General features: G+C 41.2%; 2 protein-coding genes across 5 annotated transcripts; both read right to left on the bottom strand.

Annotated features, from left to right (window-relative positions):
* Positions 1–1205: 1205 nt before the first annotated feature.
* Positions 1206–12509, bottom strand: sanbr (SANT and BTB domain regulator of CSR). 4 transcript variants are annotated; one of them, XM_018694636.2, is made up of 21 exons: positions 11585–12508; positions 10462–10613; positions 10143–10314; positions 9904–10000; positions 9438–9676; positions 9152–9210; positions 8557–8717; positions 7459–7545; positions 7140–7250; positions 6898–7021; positions 6549–6701; positions 6070–6212; positions 5861–5957; positions 5710–5742; positions 5450–5549; positions 3651–3736; positions 3013–3041; positions 2687–2760; positions 2451–2539; positions 2148–2230; positions 1206–2059 (listed from the first exon to the last, which is right to left on the bottom strand). In XM_018694636.2, exons 2-21 carry the CDS (start codon positions 10609–10611, stop codon positions 2023–2025), a joined length of 2124 nt encoding a protein of 707 aa, XP_018550152.1. In that variant the 5' UTR covers positions 10612–10613; positions 11585–12508; the 3' UTR covers positions 1206–2022. The 4 variants fall into 4 exon arrangements, with proteins under 4 accessions (XP_018550152.1, XP_050932614.1, XP_018550153.1 ...); XM_051076657.1 differs by lacking the exon at positions 11585–12508 and adding an exon at positions 11408–11552; XM_018694637.2 differs by lacking the exon at positions 5710–5742 and having other exon boundaries at positions 11585–12509.
* A 416-nt stretch (positions 12510–12925) lies between these two features.
* On the bottom strand, positions 12926–16378 carry pex13 (peroxisomal biogenesis factor 13). Its single transcript, XM_018694641.2, has 4 exons — positions 16208–16378; positions 14841–15556; positions 14329–14451; positions 12926–13963 (listed from the first exon to the last, which is right to left on the bottom strand). Exons 1-4 carry the CDS (start codon positions 16279–16281, stop codon positions 13596–13598), a joined length of 1281 nt encoding a protein of 426 aa, XP_018550157.1. The 5' UTR covers positions 16282–16378; the 3' UTR covers positions 12926–13595.
* Between the last annotated feature and the right edge of the window lie 3605 nt (positions 16379–19983).

Genomic DNA, 19983 nt, shown 5'->3' with positions numbered 1-19983 from the left:
CACTTCTCTTCACAGACTGACATAAATCCTAAAAGGAAAAGGAAGATGACGATGGTGATGATGATGGATGTCATCTGTCATACACAGTATTCCTGTGGCATCCGTCCATTTCCGCTCAGACATCTTTGGCCAAGGTTGGTGCTGTGTAAACTGATCCTGCCACTAATCCCTGTTAACTTACTGGTATTACATGAAAGGTTATGATGATGCTTTGCCACTGAAAGTTGAAACACTCATCTGACGCAATCCCAACAACCTGTCAGCTCTGACGGAATCAGAGAGGAAGCTGGTGGACTCTGCGCTGTCAGACGTTAAATTCTCTATTAACTGATTTATTTTACACTACTATGGTTGACTTTGTTGAATGTCAACGTCAGCTGTGGGTTTTATGTTAGCTCTGTCTCCAGAGGCCTGTTTCTCATGGCCCAGCACTGCTGTAGAGCAAGGTTTTGTGCTTATTAGCATTAAAACTGTACTTCTTGCATGGCCTGTAGTTTTTATGTGGACTCAGCATCTCTGTCTTTGGGGGTATTACTAGTTCATATGTTTGCTTTGATGCTTTATATCTTACCATCTCTCTGGGACCATAATTCAGTCCGGCTGTAACTGGACCCCCCCCCCCTCCCCTTCCTGACCCAGATCCAGAGATCCTCAGCCATTCTCGGCATTTGCTGTCGAGGAGAAGAGAGAACAGCTGGGGGAGCCCCCGCCTACCCACCAAAAAAAAAAAAAAAAAAAAAAAAAAAAATGCCCGCTCGCTCTTTGCTCCATGCCCCCTTATGCCCTGCTCTGTGGGCAGGCTGGGTTATTAATACCCCTGTGAGTAAGATAGACAGGAAGAGCCAGGTTAGCACACCCACCGGTCGATGCCTCTCAAACGGAGGGTGGCTGACCACTGGCACATACCAGCCCCTCTGCCCAGGACTTTCACAATTTCTACACACTGCATGTGTTCTTTAGTCTTTTGGGCCAGAGAAAGGAAAAAAAAAAAAACATTCAAACCTAAAAAGACATGGTTGGAATGAAGCAAAATCAGATTAAACTCTGTGATATCACCTGGCTGCTGGCTGGAGCAGAGGTGACAGGTTGTGTCAAACTGGGGCAAAGTTGACTTCTGCGGGTCCAGGATTTTCCTCTGAGGTGATATACTGCCACCCAGTGGACAGCAACCAGAAAGAACATGTTAAATGAAAGTCTGGCCTGAGTTCAGTGTCATTCATGTTTTATTGGTCCCAGCCTTGTACAGTACACTCACATTCCAGTACAGATAGAAATGACTAGAACTATATCTCTACCAGAACCTGGGGGAATAACTGTCAATAATTGTAGCATCTGTCTCATCCAGATGGCTGGGCTTCACCACTGAAGACAATGAGAATTAGTACAGAGTTAAATGTACTGATGTACTGTGATGAGCAGTTTAACTGAAACAAGCTGAATTATGTTGATGCATTTAACATTTCATCCTCCATCTGGCCTTTAGCAGATGGAGGATCTGGGATCAGTTATTTAAGTGTTTAGAGGATCTAAACAATTCAGATCTTCAAGTAAAATGAGAATCAGAAATGAATTGCCTAAACTACCATTTCTCATGTTGTCCTTTGTAGAAACCCTGACCCCACCTGACTGGCTCCAAAAAAATCCTGAAGAAACACTGAGATCAGTCAAAGTGCATTTCCTATGAGCTGAGCTGGATCCAGAGCTCTCCTTGTTTTTCAAGGACTGGTCACAGCTGCAAAAATAAACAGCTAGCTGAGTGACAGAGGGTGCAGTTAATGGTGATCCATACGTAGTCACCTGAGTTAAGCAGAGAGGGGAAGGAGGACTGACAGGGGGTGAGGGTGAGGAGAGAGTCCACAGCTAGGTTTTTAGGTGGTGGTGGTGGTGCTAGAGGAACTGTATTATTTTGCTGTACGGAGCCCTCACAGGAGGATCTCGCCTCTCCCCCTTTGTTCTATTGACTTCATCACATTTCATGTTTGTGTCTTCAACAGCTCAGTGCCCTTTCTCCTGTCCAGTCTTTTATGTTGTCCGGATCTGAGCGTAGCGTATCTTAGATCTGTAGAGCCAGAAGGAGAATATGGTCAATTATGAATTACACGATGAGTATATATAATAGTGTGTCTGTACGGCACTGTACACAGTACCTGGGTGTCTTCTCTGAACTCTGTCTGGCTTGAGAGGCAGTCTTAAATTGCGCTTCCAGTCTGGAGTAGATTCCCCCCGCAGGCTGCAATCACACACACACACACACACACACACACACACACACACACACAGAGTCCAGACCAAAAACAGTCCGACATCAGGCAGCTGCAAAAACTAGGACACCCAGGCTGACAGCTCAACACCAACCATGACAATATGATATGAATCCAGACCATACATCCTGGTCGAACTTTGTGATACTACACCTCATTTGACATGTGTATCTATAAACAGACACAAACCTCTTTAGTGTCCTTGGATTTGCTCTGTTCCTGATCTCCAAACCTCATCTTAGTCAGGTAGCCGACGATCTCCACCATGCGACGCTGGTCTGGTTCATAAAGACAAACATTTAGCAAAAAGAACAAGAACAAGACAACTTTAGTAAAAATTCAGTAATAAAAGGATAAAGTAAGAGCACTGGTTTGAATGGCTGGTTATATTATCAACATTCATTTCCTGTAGAGTCCTCCTTTACCTTCTTCTCTCTGAGCATCCTGGTTGTAGCGCATGGAGCGAGAGCTGTCCCACTTACTTTTCTGGACGCTCACTCTACAGAACACACACACACACACACACACACACACACACACACACACACACACACACACACCACACACACACACACCACAGACACCAGTTTAAACCAAAGTTCAGTCACACAGGACACAGGTACTGAGAAGTATTAGTTTTTTATCCTTACAGTGTCAGATGGATATGTAATCACTCCAGCAGATACAGAAACATGTAGCCATGTGTATGAGGATATTCTGAATGATGAATCATGTTTACACATGAACTCACGTGAAAGGTGTGTTGTCCCTGGTCTGTGACTGAGGGAGAGAAAATTACATTTAGAAGACAGAACAATGCAGGTTGTACTGGACGTACTGTCTTGTCTTATCTGAGTAGGACTGAGCAATACAGTTAAAACAATGTCATGTTAACAGAGCACCTACAAACAAACATACAGTGTTTGTGGTTGAATCTGCAGTAGCTAATGTAAGTTCAGGAACCATAAATAAACAGCTTACAAGATACGTTCAGGGACATGACGCTCAACTGTGTCTATTTTACGCAGATGTTTTGGAGTAGTCATGCATATGATAATTTAGAGTCAAGTCCAAGCACAAATTCTCTGAAGCTGAATTACTTTGCTTGGATAAACAAATTACACAACACATTTTTAATGTGTACACCCAATGTCATAAAAAATAAGTCATTATCTAGTGAAAACCAAGGTCTATGTCAGTATTTATGACACTGCCATAACTGACACACCCTGTAACAAAACAACAACATTTACTATGCTGCTACCTTACACTGTATTGTACCTGAAGACTAAAACAGGGAGCAAATCTTGTGGATATTTAGGTTGCATTCTGCAGAATTTCACTCCTCTGAGGAATTTGAATTGAATATTAATGAAACCACTGACTCACTTTCTCTGGTTTCTCTTTGCGTTGGAAGTTTGGAGAGGACATTTGTTTTTTCAGAGGTCTGTGGGCCTTCTTGGCCTTCTTGGCAGCTGGAAAGAGCAAAACAAAAAACATGATGAGCTTACCTTAGGCATCTGATGCCACCTGCTGGCCAAAGACAGCAACTGTTTTATTTTGCAGCCTTTAGAGAGTAAGGGGCTGGGACAACGAAATGATAAAAATAGACGTGATGAAAATGTAGAGTGAGGCTGGAACAGTGGTGATGTACTATAAATAGAGCAGCATTTCATCATGTGTCCTCACTTTACTTTTATCATTCAAACTATGAGAGTGCACTCAGTGTTGAGAGGAAGCTGCTACCAGCACGACAAGGGTCAAAGGAAGCAAAATTCACAGAAACATTAAATGCAAATAAACAGGACAGTTATTACAAGGTTAGAGGTGATTAGTCCCATGAAGTCATGGCATGTTGGATGATCGAAGGCAGTCTGACTGATGGCAATATGTTTATTTTGATCCTTTCATTTTTGGGATTTCTCAATCTTCATCTTCTTGATAGACACTGAAGAAATGTAAAGACAAAACTATAAGAAAAACAACAACATAAGGCTGGAAACTCTTTAAGTACTATATGTAAGTTTCGCTATAGCTACATAGCCAACATTAGCATTAACAGCTATTTACTTCCCAATCTAGACAAAACACTGCAAGTTCAAACTTAATTCCTTTACTTGCTGAGACCTGTCTCCAGTGGTGGAAAGCAGCACTAATGCTGACTCTTGTTTTGCCTCTATTTCTATCACTTCTTCTCTGCTACTGACATTAGCATGCTAACCAGCTACCCCCATCCTGTCCAGAGAGATTGAAGAGGCAGCACTGCTCAGAGTGTGTATTCTAACCTCCTGTCTGGCAAACAATAACCGAAGCTCTTGATAAGTAAATCGCTGTTAAAGCTAACACTAGCTTTGCAGTGATAGCATAAATGTACATATAGTGCCTTTAAGGTTGCAATCATTGTATGATTCTAAAAAAAAAGTGATACCACAATTGTGTGATTTGTGAAATGGAAATGTCTTTTAGAATTTTAGAATAAAGAAAGTGTTTGTGATCACAACCATATAAACTGCAATTAAACTGTCATTACAGTACAAAACTGTGATATACTAATAATGACAAGTGCAGTTATGAACCCATAATTAAACCTCCCAACAGCATTTTAATTATGAGAACATATCCATGATTGTTAATTAGTATCACAAACTATCTTCCTGTTTTCACCCTTGTGAGAAGAACTGAAGGTCAGAGATGTGATTTTGTTATTATGGAACAAATCTTGTGTCTTTCAGTCTGTCCACAACTGTACAAACTCTGTAGCAGCAAAATGATGAATGAATGTCTCAATTAGTTGAACAAAAAGTTAAATATATATAAATGTAGTTGTAATTGTTCCTAGTGACCTAAACTTTTTTCTCCTTTGGAAGTTTACCATTTACCTTTGTACCATTAAACTGATTCACTGATCTTGAGCTGCTTACATCTCCAATAAAAACTAGAAAAAACTGAGGAGTTTTATAGTTATGCTACTCATACTATTACACTATTGACAGATTCTATTAGTTAAGGGAATTAGTTATGAGAAGATTCATATCAATGCCATGTCTGTGTGTGAAAAACATTTAACTACAAAGTGAGCTGTTTACCATCACCAAGTGTGTCACAAATATGGCTTCAGCAGTGGCATCAAAATAAATATTTAACAAAACAATAAAGATGTGATCTGTGACAAAAAGCTACACTGTCACCTTGTTTCTTGGACAGCTCCTCTTCATCCCCCACTTCATCTTCAGTGACCTCTGACCCTGTGGTGTATTCCTCATCCTCTGACAGGAGAGACTGCTGCCTCTGAGAGGTCACAGGCATTATCATTCAGCTGCTCCATAACACCAACTTTAGCTGACAGCTGCATGTGTCTGCAACTCTGAAACCAGCTGGCTAACAAAATGATTCATACCAGAATAGAGGCAGATACTGTATAAGGAAGGAAATGAGGGAAAAGTCCTACCAGTTGCAGACTCCAGTTTTTCAAGAGGGAAAACTGGTCAAAAAGAGAAAGTAGCTGAGGTCAGAACCAGAAAAGGGGCAGAGGCAGAGAAACACACAGGTAAAAGAAAAGCACCTGAGAACGAGAGACGGAGAGAGAGAGGGAGACTTACAGTGCTGCCGTCTCCTCTCAGCGGTCCGAGGAGTGTTGGCTCCAAGAGGACGTCACAGTCCTGAACCTTTTCTGCATTGGATGGACTCTCCTCAGTACTGACACAAACACAAACATCAGAAAACTGAATTTCCTTGCTCTTTTCACAAGTGCTACAACACTAAAACACGTGTGCTGCTAGGAAAAGAATAATCACAGAGTTATGCTCACCCATCTGCAGGTGGTGTGTTTGACACACACACTGCGTCTCTGTGCAGCAGCAGGTCGTTGAGGACTCTGGTCTGGGCTGAGGTCACATCATCACAGTTCTCTTCATCAGGTATGTTCACTATGTGGTCTCTCATCTTACAGCCCTGAGCACACAAATGCACGCAATTAACTGTATCAAGCTTTCCTCTTCTTTCCTTATTCATTCTCTGTAGCCATGGAGGATAACAGGGGTCAGTGGCCATCCCAGCATGCAGTGGGTGAAGGGCATGGAAACTAAACATTCATTAGAAACCAAGTAGATGACTTTTTTTGTTTGAGAGCTGTTGGTTATAAAAGTTTGAATCAAACTCTAGAAATCTGGCATGTTCATTTGTGGTTTCCTTTTACACTGTTGTTGCACTATCACACAAATATTGTTGTAGCATTATCACACAACAGGGATCAAGTAAACGTGTGTGTGCAAGTGTGTGAGTCCATACCTTGGGCATACCAGTGGGGTCAAAGCGGAGAACCCTCTGGTTGCAGCAGGGGTAGATTCCTGCACCATGTAAGCCTTTCTCGGCACCCAGCCCGGGGTACAGCACACTGTCTGGGTGGTACTTGCAGTGGGTCAGCTCTGCACACACAAATACCTACACACACATGTGCACACACACAGATAGCTGATGAATATGTCAGGTTCATAGAATCAATTCTCAGTTTGTCCTCACACACATACCTGGGCAATGTGGTTTTTCTCTCCATAAGAGAATCACACTATCAGCTTTTTCACACACACACACACACACACACACACACACACACACACACACACACACACACACACACCTGTTGGCATCGGGAGCAGGTGAGGTAGTTGATGGTACCCCAGATTCTCCAATAGACCAGGACCCAGGACTTGAGCTCCTCATACAGACCAGTGAGATATTCATGCACATCCCAGCTCTTCTGTCTGCAAATGCACAAATACACAGACACAGACACACACACACACACACACACACCCGATCAGGAATTCAGGTACGCGGGAAATAAAGTTATTAACCTTTAAAAAGGCAAATGGAATCTACCTAGTGTGTGTATAGATGATCTCTCCTTGAGCATCAATGTTGATTTTCCCTGGAACACAAGAAATCTTCCTCTCTGTGTCTTTGGTCAGCAGCTTAAGGCACAGACCACACCTGGAATTGAATACAGGTATGATGACCAATAACAGTAAGATAAACTACAGTAACAGAAACAATGCAGTTTATGTTCATAAGCTCTCAAACACGCAAGAGCATGAGCATGAGCAAATAGACTAACTAATGCTGTCGCTAAGCAGACACTAAAATCTGTTTCAGGGAAACTCTGCTTGGAGAAACTAAGAAGCTAACTGCTCCTACTCACCTGTAGAGAGTTGAGGCATTCCCCGGTGAATCTCTGCTCTGATAGTTGGGATCGAAGAGACGCTCAATTTTCTTCTGGAACAATTTGCTTTAAAGGTGACAGGAAATAAAGGAATGAAAAAGCTTAAAATTTGTCTGCTATTGTACTGTTTTGCTGTCATGAATATAAACATATTTCATTATTATAATAATTCAATCACTGAATATGTGAGGATGACTCATCATCAGAGGCCTGACTCTTCCCACAGCACTGTTACATCAGCTACTTGCTGTCATGAAGATGCTTTGAGAAATAACTGGTAATTAACATTCAATCAAGTTCATTCTGCAACCTCAAACCAGGGCCGCACTGAAATAATAACCCATCCTGGTAATCTAACATCAGCCAGTCTCCACACATTCCCAACAGACCACACATACAGTACTTTGACCATTTTGCTGACAATGTTTTTTTTTACTGTTTTGCCAGTAACATATCTGACAGTTTTATTAGTACACACAAAACTGCTTTAAAACTGTTTGAAGAGTAAGTCAATTGTAATTGTACTTCCACAAATAAGGCAAAAGGAATAAATATTCATATATATAATTTGTCATTTGTAAAATATAACATTTTTGAAGTGAGTTCTGACTGTACATTTTCCTGATGACACTTTTGTACTTTTATTTAAAGATTCTGAATGCAGGACTTTAAATTTGTAATGGAGCATTTTTACATTTTTTTAATAAAGGCTCTGAATACTTCCTCCACAACTGGTAACTGAGTATTTTCTCCTGACAGAAGAGTGTATACATGTCATTATTTCCCTGCTTACGCATCTCCTGCTTTTCTGCATCACATGATTAAGTGTTACTACCTTAGAATAAAATCAAGTTGGATGGTTGTGATTATGACATGCTCACGGAAGCCCTGTTAGTATGTTAACACTACTAACACAGCATTAGTTAACACTAACCATGTTCTTTGCCAGTGAACATAATTTACACTGTAATTTAGCTGCTCTTTCTCTTCCCAGGCACTGTCCATTTTCTCCACACTGCTCAGCCTCTCACACTCTGCACACCGACCTTGTGTTGAGTGTTTACACTCGCATCTTACCTCTTGAACTTGTCTTTTTTGTCCCTGATGTCGTCAGCCTCGTTGTGGTTGAAGAGCTCAGCGATGCGTGTTGCCAGGTTGCTGTTGATGCAGTTCATGTTGCAGGGAGTAGCAACGATGGCACTCATGTGTTTGTGGCAGTAATGGATACATTCCTCCACCTGAGCATGGACAAGGATATACCACTTTTATAAGAGCCTTTCACAGGAACTGTAACTTTCATTTCTATGATCCTACCTTCAAAACCACTGATAAAACACTACTGCTAGAATGCTAGCTCCTCTTACAGAGCCTAAATAAATACAGCAGTGATGAAGATCGTTACAGAAAATGTTCTAAATAACAAAAGAACATTACACTACTGACATCCATGCAACATCAACTTAACAAAGCTCTCTCTATGGACCTCTTGTTTTCCCTGAATTAGAGTCAGTCGCAAAACATTGAATTGTTGGTAATATAAATTTCAACGTACACATCATAAAAGAAAATTCACAAGAGTATTTCCACTTTCTATTTCAACACTACATACATCTGAAAAACAAGGGGCCCAGAGCACATCACCACACCTCGCCTCACACATCACAACACTTACTAACGTATCCATCTTCAAGAACTCGGAGGAGATCAGGATTGAGATCACATTGCTGGGCTCTGTAACCGACAAACACCACATGACCAACCAAGCAAACCCCACAACCAACAAACAACACAGAACACACAGCCAATGACCCACCAAACACACACCACGTTAAGTGACCAATAAATCAAGCACCATCCACTGCTTTACACTAACAGGTGGTGTAAGTGACAGCTCAGGCATTCTCATGTGGAATAATGTTGTATCTATTGTTGTTTTACAGTTTTTCCGGGGATTTTACCGAGCCGGGGTTTGTCCTTGTTTCCCTCTCCCGCTGAGTTCCTCCTGACATAGTTCATGAGCCAGTCAAAGATCTGCACATCACAGTGAACAGAGATGTCCACCTCTTCCCATCTCTGGGGGTCCACAGACAAGTACTCAGCAAAGTAACGCATCTCTTTAACTAGAAGATCTCTGGGGCATGTGAAGTCCTGCTTCAGGTTCTTGGTCTCGTCACACACGTGGATTACCATGTTGGGACTGGAGGAAAAAGTTTATATCCATTGTTTGCAAAAATATACCAGTCAGTAAAAGTTCACACAGAAGAAAACTACATAAAAGTGCTTTTTTTTTTACAGCTGGTTTTCAAGTTTACAGGGGCAGATCTGGCAGGTGATAGGTGAGTAATGCACACTATTTATTTTAGCTGCTTCACTGCTATGAAAACAGCACTTTGTAAAGACTGAGGATAAGTTACTACAACTTACTCCCGTGGCTTCTGAGGTTTGTCATCCTCTTCTACTGAGACTCTTTTCTCTTTCTTCTCCACAGCACCAACCCTTCCTGAGAGCGTTGATTTGGAGCCTGGTGACACAAGTGGACAAAATGTATAATATCCATTTAATTAAACTTAATGATTCCAGGGAGGAAGCAGCTATCAACAATGACTTTGTCAAGAAAATGAACAAAGTTTTAATCTGTACTGCTCAGGGTGGCACTGCCTAACCTGTAACTTTGCTGGTGCAGTGGCTGCTGCCCGTCTCCACCATCTCCCCGCTCTCCAGCAGAGTGGACAGGCCGTCTGGAGGGGAGGTGCTTTCTTCTGTCAGGGCATTACATTGGTTGTCCACATGAGGAAAGCCCCCTGTGTTCTTCAGCTCTTCAAATCGACGGGCACACTGCAAGATCACATCAGTGCCATGATTATCTCTTATCAACAAGTCAGGCCTAATGTTACTAAATCGTGGAATGACCGGTGGATGTGACTGGATAGATGGAGGAGTGGATGGATGGAAGCATTCATAGTTACCCAGCCTTCCAGTTACCTCCTTGGGAGTGAATCCTGGAACTAGCTTGGCAACATTGTCCCAGTTTATGGGCTGGGGCACTCCCCACAGAGAGCCCAGCACCATGTCCAAAACTAGGACGTTGTTGTCATAGGGAAAGTTGTTGTTGTCCGAGCAGAAGCGGCTCATCTCTACAGAGACAGAGAGGTAACAAACAAGCAGTGCTAAGTCAACAATGCCTGTATCTGTTTGATCCTAATATCTAAATTATAAAATTGATTGGCAACTATCTTAACAATCATTTAAATTGTTTCTCAGGTAAGACTGCTGCACAGTCTCTGATTCCAGCCTCTCAGCTGGAAGAATTTGATGTTTGTCATATGTGAAACAAAGGGGTGAAGGAAAATTGGATGGACATTTTCCTTCATTTTCTGACTCTTTATCACCCAAATTAGAAATTATTATATTGACAAAATAATTACCATATAATCAATAATGAAAAAATATAGGTAAAATAAGTTAGTTCTTATCCAAATTATTCAGAATTTAATTTTTGTGGAGTATCTGTCCCTACCTCAAGAGAAATATGGTATGTCAGCAACAGCAGTCATACAAAATATTATCACAATATCAATCCGTCAATACTGATTCATGAGTAGCAACTCTTGTCACAACTACAAATGCAGTAAGTGGAGGGTGATTACTAGGTTCACTTCAACCATCTTATATAAAGTTTTCTCATATTTCTATACTAATTTAACCTTCGAAAGCTGAATTCACATAATTAACTTATACATAGCAATAAGGACTCTAAAACTACTCTGTGAATAATACTTGTGTAATGCGTCATTCACTACAAATCAAAGTAATTAGGATTTTCAATCACTAATTACATCCTAGGCCATAACATACTGAGGGCTCTGCGCAGCTTCACTCTCAGATAATGTTAGCAGTCAGAGATGTGGTACAGTGCATTTTTACATACATTTGCTGATACAGGTGTGCGATGTATATTCAACAGAGTAGTGATGCTAGCGCAGGCCGATCCCCCCCGTCCTCTTCCTGCTCCATCAACATCTGATGCTTTTAGGTCAAATTAAATCGGCTGTCTTTCTTCACCCTTTCCAAACAGTAACAAAGGTGAAAATATAAGTTGACGTACTTATCTGGTGTCACAGATATTCCTCCCCGTCGTCTCGAACAATGAACCGAGCTGGTGCCTGTTTTATGCCATTGTGTTTAGATGATGCTGATGCTGCGGTCCTCTCCTACCGGCTAACTGCTAGCTAAGTTTGCGGGACAGAAGCTGCTGCCTTCAGGTTGCCCTCGTAAACCAGAAATCACAAACCCAGAGGCGTCACGACCAGCTATGACGGCTTTGCGATGTCAAGATAAATTTTAAAAGTTCAAAGTGTACAGTGCCATAGAAAATGTGCTCACTTTTATCTAAGTGGACAAGTCTTGCGCAAGTATTGTTACCAACGTAGCTATCTTGACTACAATCTTCAGTTAAACTATTATTTATTAGGTCAAGAACAAACCTCCAAGCTCAATTCTATTCATAACTCCAGGAATTCCGATAGTCCTTCAAGGCAGCATTAGCTTCAATCAGCTAGCATACCAGCTAGCTAAGTAAGAACGTACTAGTACTTAGGTGTTTGTAAATTTTTGAACCCAGTAGCGCGAGAAACGCGTTAGCAACAGACTGTGCTGTTAAAATACAAACTCAGTGGTCACGTCCTGTAATAACTGAGACGAATAAAGTTTTTTTGGATGGTTCCGTAGGTATCTATAGCCCTGACTCGTCCCCGTTGTCGCACTGCAGCAGGTTAGGCGTTCTGTTGCCTAGAGACAGGTCGTAAATCCAGTTCATCTGCCATAAAACCTACTAGACTTAAAAGGAAATTTATAATAATAATCACCATCATCATCATACTAATAAATAGTATAGTATAGTAGTATAGTAGTATATAGTAGTATAAACCAAATAAGCTCTCTTAGCATTTAGGTTAGCTTTAAATTAACACTTGAGATGTGTCTTTTTTCATATTGCATCCGTTTGATTTGAATCTCCATTGATCTACAATCGATACCCTGTAATGACAAAGACAAGACAGAATTGTAGAAATGTTGGCAAATGCATTAAAAAGGAAAAACTGAAATGTCGCAAACACAAGTAGTCAGACCCTTTGCTGTGACACTTGTAAAACCAGGGCTCTGCCTAGAGCTGGCCACCAGGTTTACTGAGCAAATGGAAGTGTATCAAGTGTCACAGCAAAGAGTCTGGATACTTATGTCAATGTGATATTTCAGTTTATCCCTTGTTAATAAATTAGCAGAAATGTCTAAAATTCAGTTTTTGCTTTGTGATCATGTGGTATGAAGTATAGACTGATGAAGGAAAAAATGAAACATGAAAAAATTGAGGTCTGAATACTTTCTGAATGCTCTGTATACAACACAGAGATATCTATGTGGCAAAGTTATTACAAAATGGGCAAACTAATTTTGAAAAATATTTATTCTCAAAATAATTATATTAAATATTTACAAAATTATTTCCTGTGAACTGTTGAAAATGTGCAAAATCAGCCTCTTCTCATCCTGAATGGATCCAATCACATTTGCTTCATAAAGAAGACAAGGCCAAGATCAAACACAAGGTTACATCATTATAGTATCATATAAAACGCATTGGCTTTGCTCTTACACTGTCATACAGGTGACTCATCAGTGCATTTCCTTAACTTAAACATTGAAATTGTTTCTGTTACTGAATGATCTAAAGACATGACATCATGTATCAGACATGATCTTGAGAAGAGAAGTGTACCATATTTAGAGAATGCACAATCCTTTCTTTCCCATACAAGTTCTGACTAAAGATATGTAAAGATAACGTCCTAATTTGAAACATACTGGTTCAAACAGAACAGTACAAACAGCATTTTAACCAATAACCTCATCAGAAGGTCCAGGTGATGTTAGATGATTTGAATCATTATAGATGAGCCTAGGAACTACTTCAAGCAATTCTTGATAAGGTCCATTATGTTTTCCCAGATATGTATAGTTATTAGTCAAGCTTCAGAGTCTAACATTGCAAACAAGTACTGACTGAGCCAACCAGTATTATGAGCTCACACAGACACAGAAATATACCTGAACAAACATCACAGATCAGTCTTCTCAGGGATGTTTAGCACTGTGTTGGAGGGCACACTAGAGTTGGATGTTCCCAGACTGAAGGGGGCTGGTGTTTGTCTGTACACTGACTCTAACAGCTCCTCTGCAGAGGCTGAGGTGGAGGCTGAACCAAGGCTTGGGATAAAGCCTTGGGCAGGATTCGGTTGTGGGTGTGCAGCCAAGGCTGTCTGGGAGGCCTGTGTGTTCTCTTGCTGGATCTGAGAAAGCCTCTCCATCTCTGCGTGCTTACGGCCTCTCCTCTTACCAAGGACTTTGACATAGTTGGCTGGGACAAGCCCTGTGATCTGACCATCCACGCTGGCCAGCAGCCAGCCACGCACCCTGGGCTGTTGCTCTAAAAAAGAAGAGAATAAAAGTTCTGAGCTCATCAACATTAAAAAGTTAGCAATCAACTAATGTTTACAATTTAACTATATTCAGTATAATACTAAGATAATAATCTCATCCTGTGAACACAATATTACTTTCACAATTGCATATGCTCCTATAATTAAAATTTATCTCAAACCTGACTAACTTTACAAAACATGTCATTAAAACTGTTGTATTGTAAATCTGTGCCAAGAGCCAGGAGCTGTGCATGTAATTTTATCAACTCAGAAACTGTTGATGGATAAAATGACCAGATGACAGGTCAAATCCCGAAACTTCATCACTGATTTATGTCATGAACATGAAGGCCTAGTAAAGAGCTCTCACCTTTAGGAGCGAGGTTAAGCATGTCTCCTGCCCGCACAGAAATCTCCTCCTCAGAAGCAGCGGAGAAGTCATACTCTGCTCTAGCCACAACGTGGTCATCCTCTCCGCTGGCCCAGTTAGTGGCTACATAAAGAAACACAAACACATAAAACATCCACTAGTACTTGCTGTCTAGGGTATAAACTATTTTCCCAGTCATTAGTGGAGGTTAGGTTATCTAATTGATATTGTCTAGAGCAGTGGTTCTCAACTGTGTGCCACTGACATAAGACAGTGCAACTTTCATTCCAACTGAAGGGTAAAGCCAGCAGTTTTTGTGAGTGGCTGCAAAGTCTTGAGCTTTGATGGCACATGGTGAAGGCTGCTGACCTAAAGTACAAAGAAAAGGGTGCTACAGGTTTCACCCTAAGTTTAAGGAGATGGGACCACTCCTGATCACTCATGAATAGTATGTGTATGTAAAAATGTCACTATCTCATCTGCAAGAACTTAAAGTGTACAGTCAGTCTCACCATTTTCTTCAGAGCGGGGGCTGGAGCTTAGCAGTTTCCAGATGAGGTAGGGTCCACCCAAGACGACAGCAAAAAACAGGAAGATTGGCCAGGATTTGACAGTCTGGTCATCTATTCCTGCTCCATACCCTCTGGATGAACTAGTAGCTAGGGCATCAGTGGCACTGTCTGCCCATAAGTCCTCGACTTCAGCATCTGACCCCCGCCCCAGCAGCCTCTGTAACCGTCGGTAGAGGTAACGCAGGGTGCGTACCAGAGCAAAGGCTGACAAGACTCGGGTGAGGTGTGCACGCAGCCGTGTTAGGTGGTTGGCTACGTCTAGCACAGCACGAAAACTGTTATACACAGCAGAGAAAGTGGCATCCAGCATCATGCTAACTGAGGCAAAGGCCTGGACAATGCTCTCGATGGATTGAAAGGCGCCACGGCTGCCCTCCTCTGCCTGCTGCACAAACCTACTAGGGGCAATGTCATCCATGTGGGAGAAGCGACTGTACCCTCCCAGGCCATACCCACCACCATAGCTGTAGGGGCTGTAACCGCCATAGATGGAGCTCCCATAGGGGCTGTAAGAAGAGGCAAAAGAGTTGTAGGATGGACGGTAGGACTGCTGGACAGGACGAGGAGGCACTGGGGGTACTGGGGGCGCCATCCTGGTTAGGACAGGTGGGCCGGCAGAAGTGGAGGGGCCCGAAGCTGGTGCAAAATCTGTAGACCTATTGATGAACAGGTTAAGATCAGACAAAGGATTCATAAATGTTTGGTGACAACTTTAAAGATATGTGTTGAATACACTGCATAATACATTTCTGTATTTTTGTCATAGGAGTGCATGGATAAGATTTCAACCTCGATTGAATCTGGTGCCTCACAGTTAATACTTAACTGAAAGGACTGTGGGAATAACAAGACAATGTCGTATTATAATCATCATACGTAATATAAACCACCCAAAATTGCGTTTAAAACAATATGTAGTGTTCATAATAATTAACTGGCAAGGTAATAAAGAAGCTGAGGTGCAGTCTAGCGAGAAACACTACGCACCAGCACCAGCAAAAGGCGCATGACAGGGCCTTGCTGGGCCTAGCTCGCAAGCTAGCTAGCTAGCTTTTTGAGCAGCGGTTTCGTTGCTGGCTTACTTCCTTTAGGTAGCTGTTTGGCAAAAGGGAATATGAGCAGTAAATTGGCAATTTAGCCAACTGGTTAATTGCTCAACAATAACTAATAATTCCTACCATACTGTCGCTGTCTTTAGTTTTTGGTCTCTCATATTAGCTAGCTAGCAACAACAGCGAGTCAGCTGTAGCCAGTAAACACTAAACCGATCTTACTACAGCTAGCTATCGCGGCTAAAGCGCATTTACCTGTAATTTACAGGTGCGCTCATTGCCCCTGGGATCCGCCTTTCCCATGGCTTTGGTGGAGGTTGTGAATCCATCGCGAAATATATCCACAAATATTGCGAATTCTGTCCCCCTGACTGTTTCTCCTGCTGCCTTCCCGTGCTGCTCGTAATTTCCTACTTTTGTAGCCCTAGGGGGAATGTAAATAATTTTACACAATATTGCATTTATATACTACATATCATTTTGTCTGTTGGATGTGGTCACGGGTTCCACGATTTTTTTTAAATCTCCAACCAGACGTAATGGAATTTCCAGTGTTCCAAGGAATTTCCATAATTGAAATGTTCCCCGACAGCACCTGAAGGCACCAAGTAGTGTACTCTCCTGACGGGCATGTTGTTGTCAGACCAGAATAATTGGTAGAGGTTTGATTCAATACATGTAAGTCTGAAATCTATCTAAAGCAGCAATCGCTGAAATTTCTTCCCTTATTTTAATATTTTTTCACCATTTTAATTACCCCCCTAATCCATTTTAACAACCTTGCATATTTTCCACACTCGATTAGTATAGCCTGGGCCATAAAACAAAATGCATTTTTCATCTCTTTCCAGCAGAGGGCGATGTAAGTTATCAGAAAAAATCTACTCTTTTCCAGCCTACAGTAATAGAGATTAAAGGGAATTTCCCTCCCTTGTAACACACTTGCAATACATTAAACAAATGCTGATTTTCATTTGTATTTCTCCAACAATGTCCAGTCACAATAACAATAGTAATTTTAAATTCAAATAATGATTGGGTCATAGAAAAAACATTAATACTGTCCTGAGGGTTGGACTTTAAATACACCTGCTTAACCTGCACTAGGAAGTTCAGATATGAGATGTGAGCTGAATGAACAGAATACTGTCATCAAGTACACATGACAAAAGTCAGCTGTCCTCAGACTTCATGAGGCCTCTTTATGAGAAGCTAGTTGCACATGATTTACATGATTTCCTCTATTAACACTTGGCTGTAACAGCTGCTTCTTCTTCTCTGCAAATCCATTCTAAGAAATATATCACATTTAATTCAGGCGTGTCCAAAATAGTTCTGACATTTAACATAATCAAACCACTGACAAGACATGCAAATTTGCTTGCTAAACCAAATTCTTTTGGGTCTAAATCTCAAAGGTTATAGTAAAATTATCTTGTTACACTGAGCACTATTGTTTTCAACATCAATCTCCTTTTATTGCTGATGTAGCAGCTCCGAGATCTGACTTATAGTGACATGTGTGAATTTCGTTTGAGGATGGATTTCCCTTAGCTCTCAGAGTCAAGCCATGTATTGTTCAGTTAACCCTGTAGTAAGGTTTGTGAGGGGGCGGCTGGTGACTACGCTGTTGTGAGCGTGAGGGGAGCTGCTCTTGAGTGCAAGCATTGAGTGCAGAGGTGTATGTGTGGTTTTAGGAGGGAGTCCTGTGATGTCAAGTGTTGTGTGTGTGGGGGGGGGAGCGTGTACAGAGTTGTCACATTAGATTCTCAAGGGGTAAGACAACAGTAGATGCCTGTGTGATGCCACAGTGTAGGTGTATGAGTGTGAGGCTGCCGTTTGTGACATGATGGAGTCTGAATCCCTGGTGAAAGGTGGGAATCCAAAGTGTTGGGCTGTGATGCCGTTGTGCGTGGGAAGATGGTTAAGCTGATGATGGTCCTGGTATTTGGGGTTTGTGCTATGTACTTGTGACCTTTTGCACTGTGATGATATAGGGAGGTCAAAGACAATGATTGATCATTAGTTTTAAAGGCACTATATGTATGTTTTTGCTATGTCACCAACATTTAACTAAATCTGTTGTCTGTTGTGAGTTTAGAATCAAACTTTATCCCTTTACTCACCAAGAGCTGTGTCCAGTGGTAGATAGCTATGCTAATGTTAACTCTTGTTTTACTTCTATTTCTGTCACTTCTTTTCTTCTACTGAAGTTTGCATGCTAACCAGATAGCCCCGGCCTGGCGGGCCCATCTCATTACTTTCCGATAGTGAATCAATTTAGGAATCAAACTACCCTGAAGAAGCAGTGCTGCTCATGGGGTGTATTATAACCTGGTGACCATCACCACCACCTGCTTCAGGCAAGAAATCACATTTTGCTGCATAGAAAATAGTGGTTCCCAACATGGGGATCCAGTACGCTCAAGGGGTCACAAGGTCACAAGGTGACATAAATGCAGAGGAAACAATTTATTCTTACTGACTTTTCTCTCATCTCAGCTGTTCCTTGTAAATATTTTAGATATTTCTACATCTTTGTGACTGTAAAAACTATTAAAATATCATCTCCCATTGGTTGAACTGCTGACATTCAGCCAGGCATGAAGAGTGGGTATAAAGATTGGGAAAAGGGAGAAACAGCTTGCCTGGCTCTATTCAAAGGTAAAATATCTACCTACGTACCAACAGATTTTAAAGCTCACTAATTAGCTGATTATATTGTGTTTGTTTAATATACACAAAAACTGAATTGGGGTCAATCTTGTGTGTTTTTTCCCCAAAATGTAGAACTATTCCTTTGAAAATAAGGTACCTATGTCAAACAGTCCAAGACCAAATGTATATCAAGGTACATGGATAAACTTCTGGCCATGTTTGGCCCCCATATATGATCTCCTCCTGTTGTGTGGACAAGAAATCACCAAAATAAGGATGCAGCAAAAAATAAGAAATAAAATGAAATGAAATAAATAAAATAAAATAAATAAAAAGCACATCAGTCAATCTGCAGTGTAACATGGGACCTTTGCTTGATGCTCTCTAAGAGCTTGTTTATTATTACCAACACATTTCACAGAGATTGTTAAAAAATTGCTGGGGTAGCCACAAACTTACCCTGTCTGTCCCTGCATTTATACAGCCACAATAGGTGGCAATCATAAAAGATTGTTTGACACCATAAAATAGTTCAAAGAATCCCTAACCTTTCCCTGATACCATATATCTGTCAAATCTCTTTCTGTTCCTACGTACAGATTTCGCCTACTGGTCCAACCAGACCTATGACTTTCCTCTAACACAGAATTCCTTTATTCGCTCTGAAATTCCAGTGTTTGTAACCGGTGATATGGTGTATTTTTGCTGGGCAGCACGCTGGCTTGGCCTGAAAGCCTAAAAGTGATTTGGGTACTTTTTACAAGCACTGGTTCCCCCTTGCTGTGTGTGTGTGTGTGTGTGTGTGTGTATGCGTGTGTGTGAGTATTCTTTTTGTGCTGCGTACACGGGTATTGCACAAAATATAATGTTGGAGGGGAAGACAGAGGCTCATACAAAAGTGGAACTGTTGAGTGAGAAAATGTTGCTGGAACATACAGAACTCAGCTGAAGTTTATTTGTAATTAAAACCTATGTACACCACAGTATGTTGACATGGTTGCATAGCTGCTTGTTAAATATTTACTGTCTGCGGTGTCAAACCAGACAACATTGTTGTAATGGACTCATAGGCCATATTATTGAGTTCTGTTTTCTGAGATATAAGTGTAAAAAGGCAGGCTACAGTAACTACTGCAAACTGAAAAAAGTCTCTCTCTCTCTCTCTCTCTCTCTATATATATATATATATATATATATATAATATATATATATATATATATATACACACACACACACACACACACACACACACATATATGTAGTGTGTACGTATGTATGTATGTATGTATACTGATCTGGTCAAACATTCACAGTCAGGGGTTTGTGGGATTTTCCCTGCTCTAAAACATGAGTTAGGTCTTGCATGAGGAGCC

This window comes from Lates calcarifer, linkage group LG16_LG22 (assembly GCF_001640805.2).
Source record: "Lates calcarifer isolate ASB-BC8 linkage group LG16_LG22, TLL_Latcal_v3, whole genome shotgun sequence".
NCBI lineage: Eukaryota > Metazoa > Chordata > Actinopteri > Centropomidae > Lates > Lates calcarifer.
Note: the sequence above shows the minus strand (reverse complement) of the source record. Positions and strands in the feature narration are given on the sequence as shown.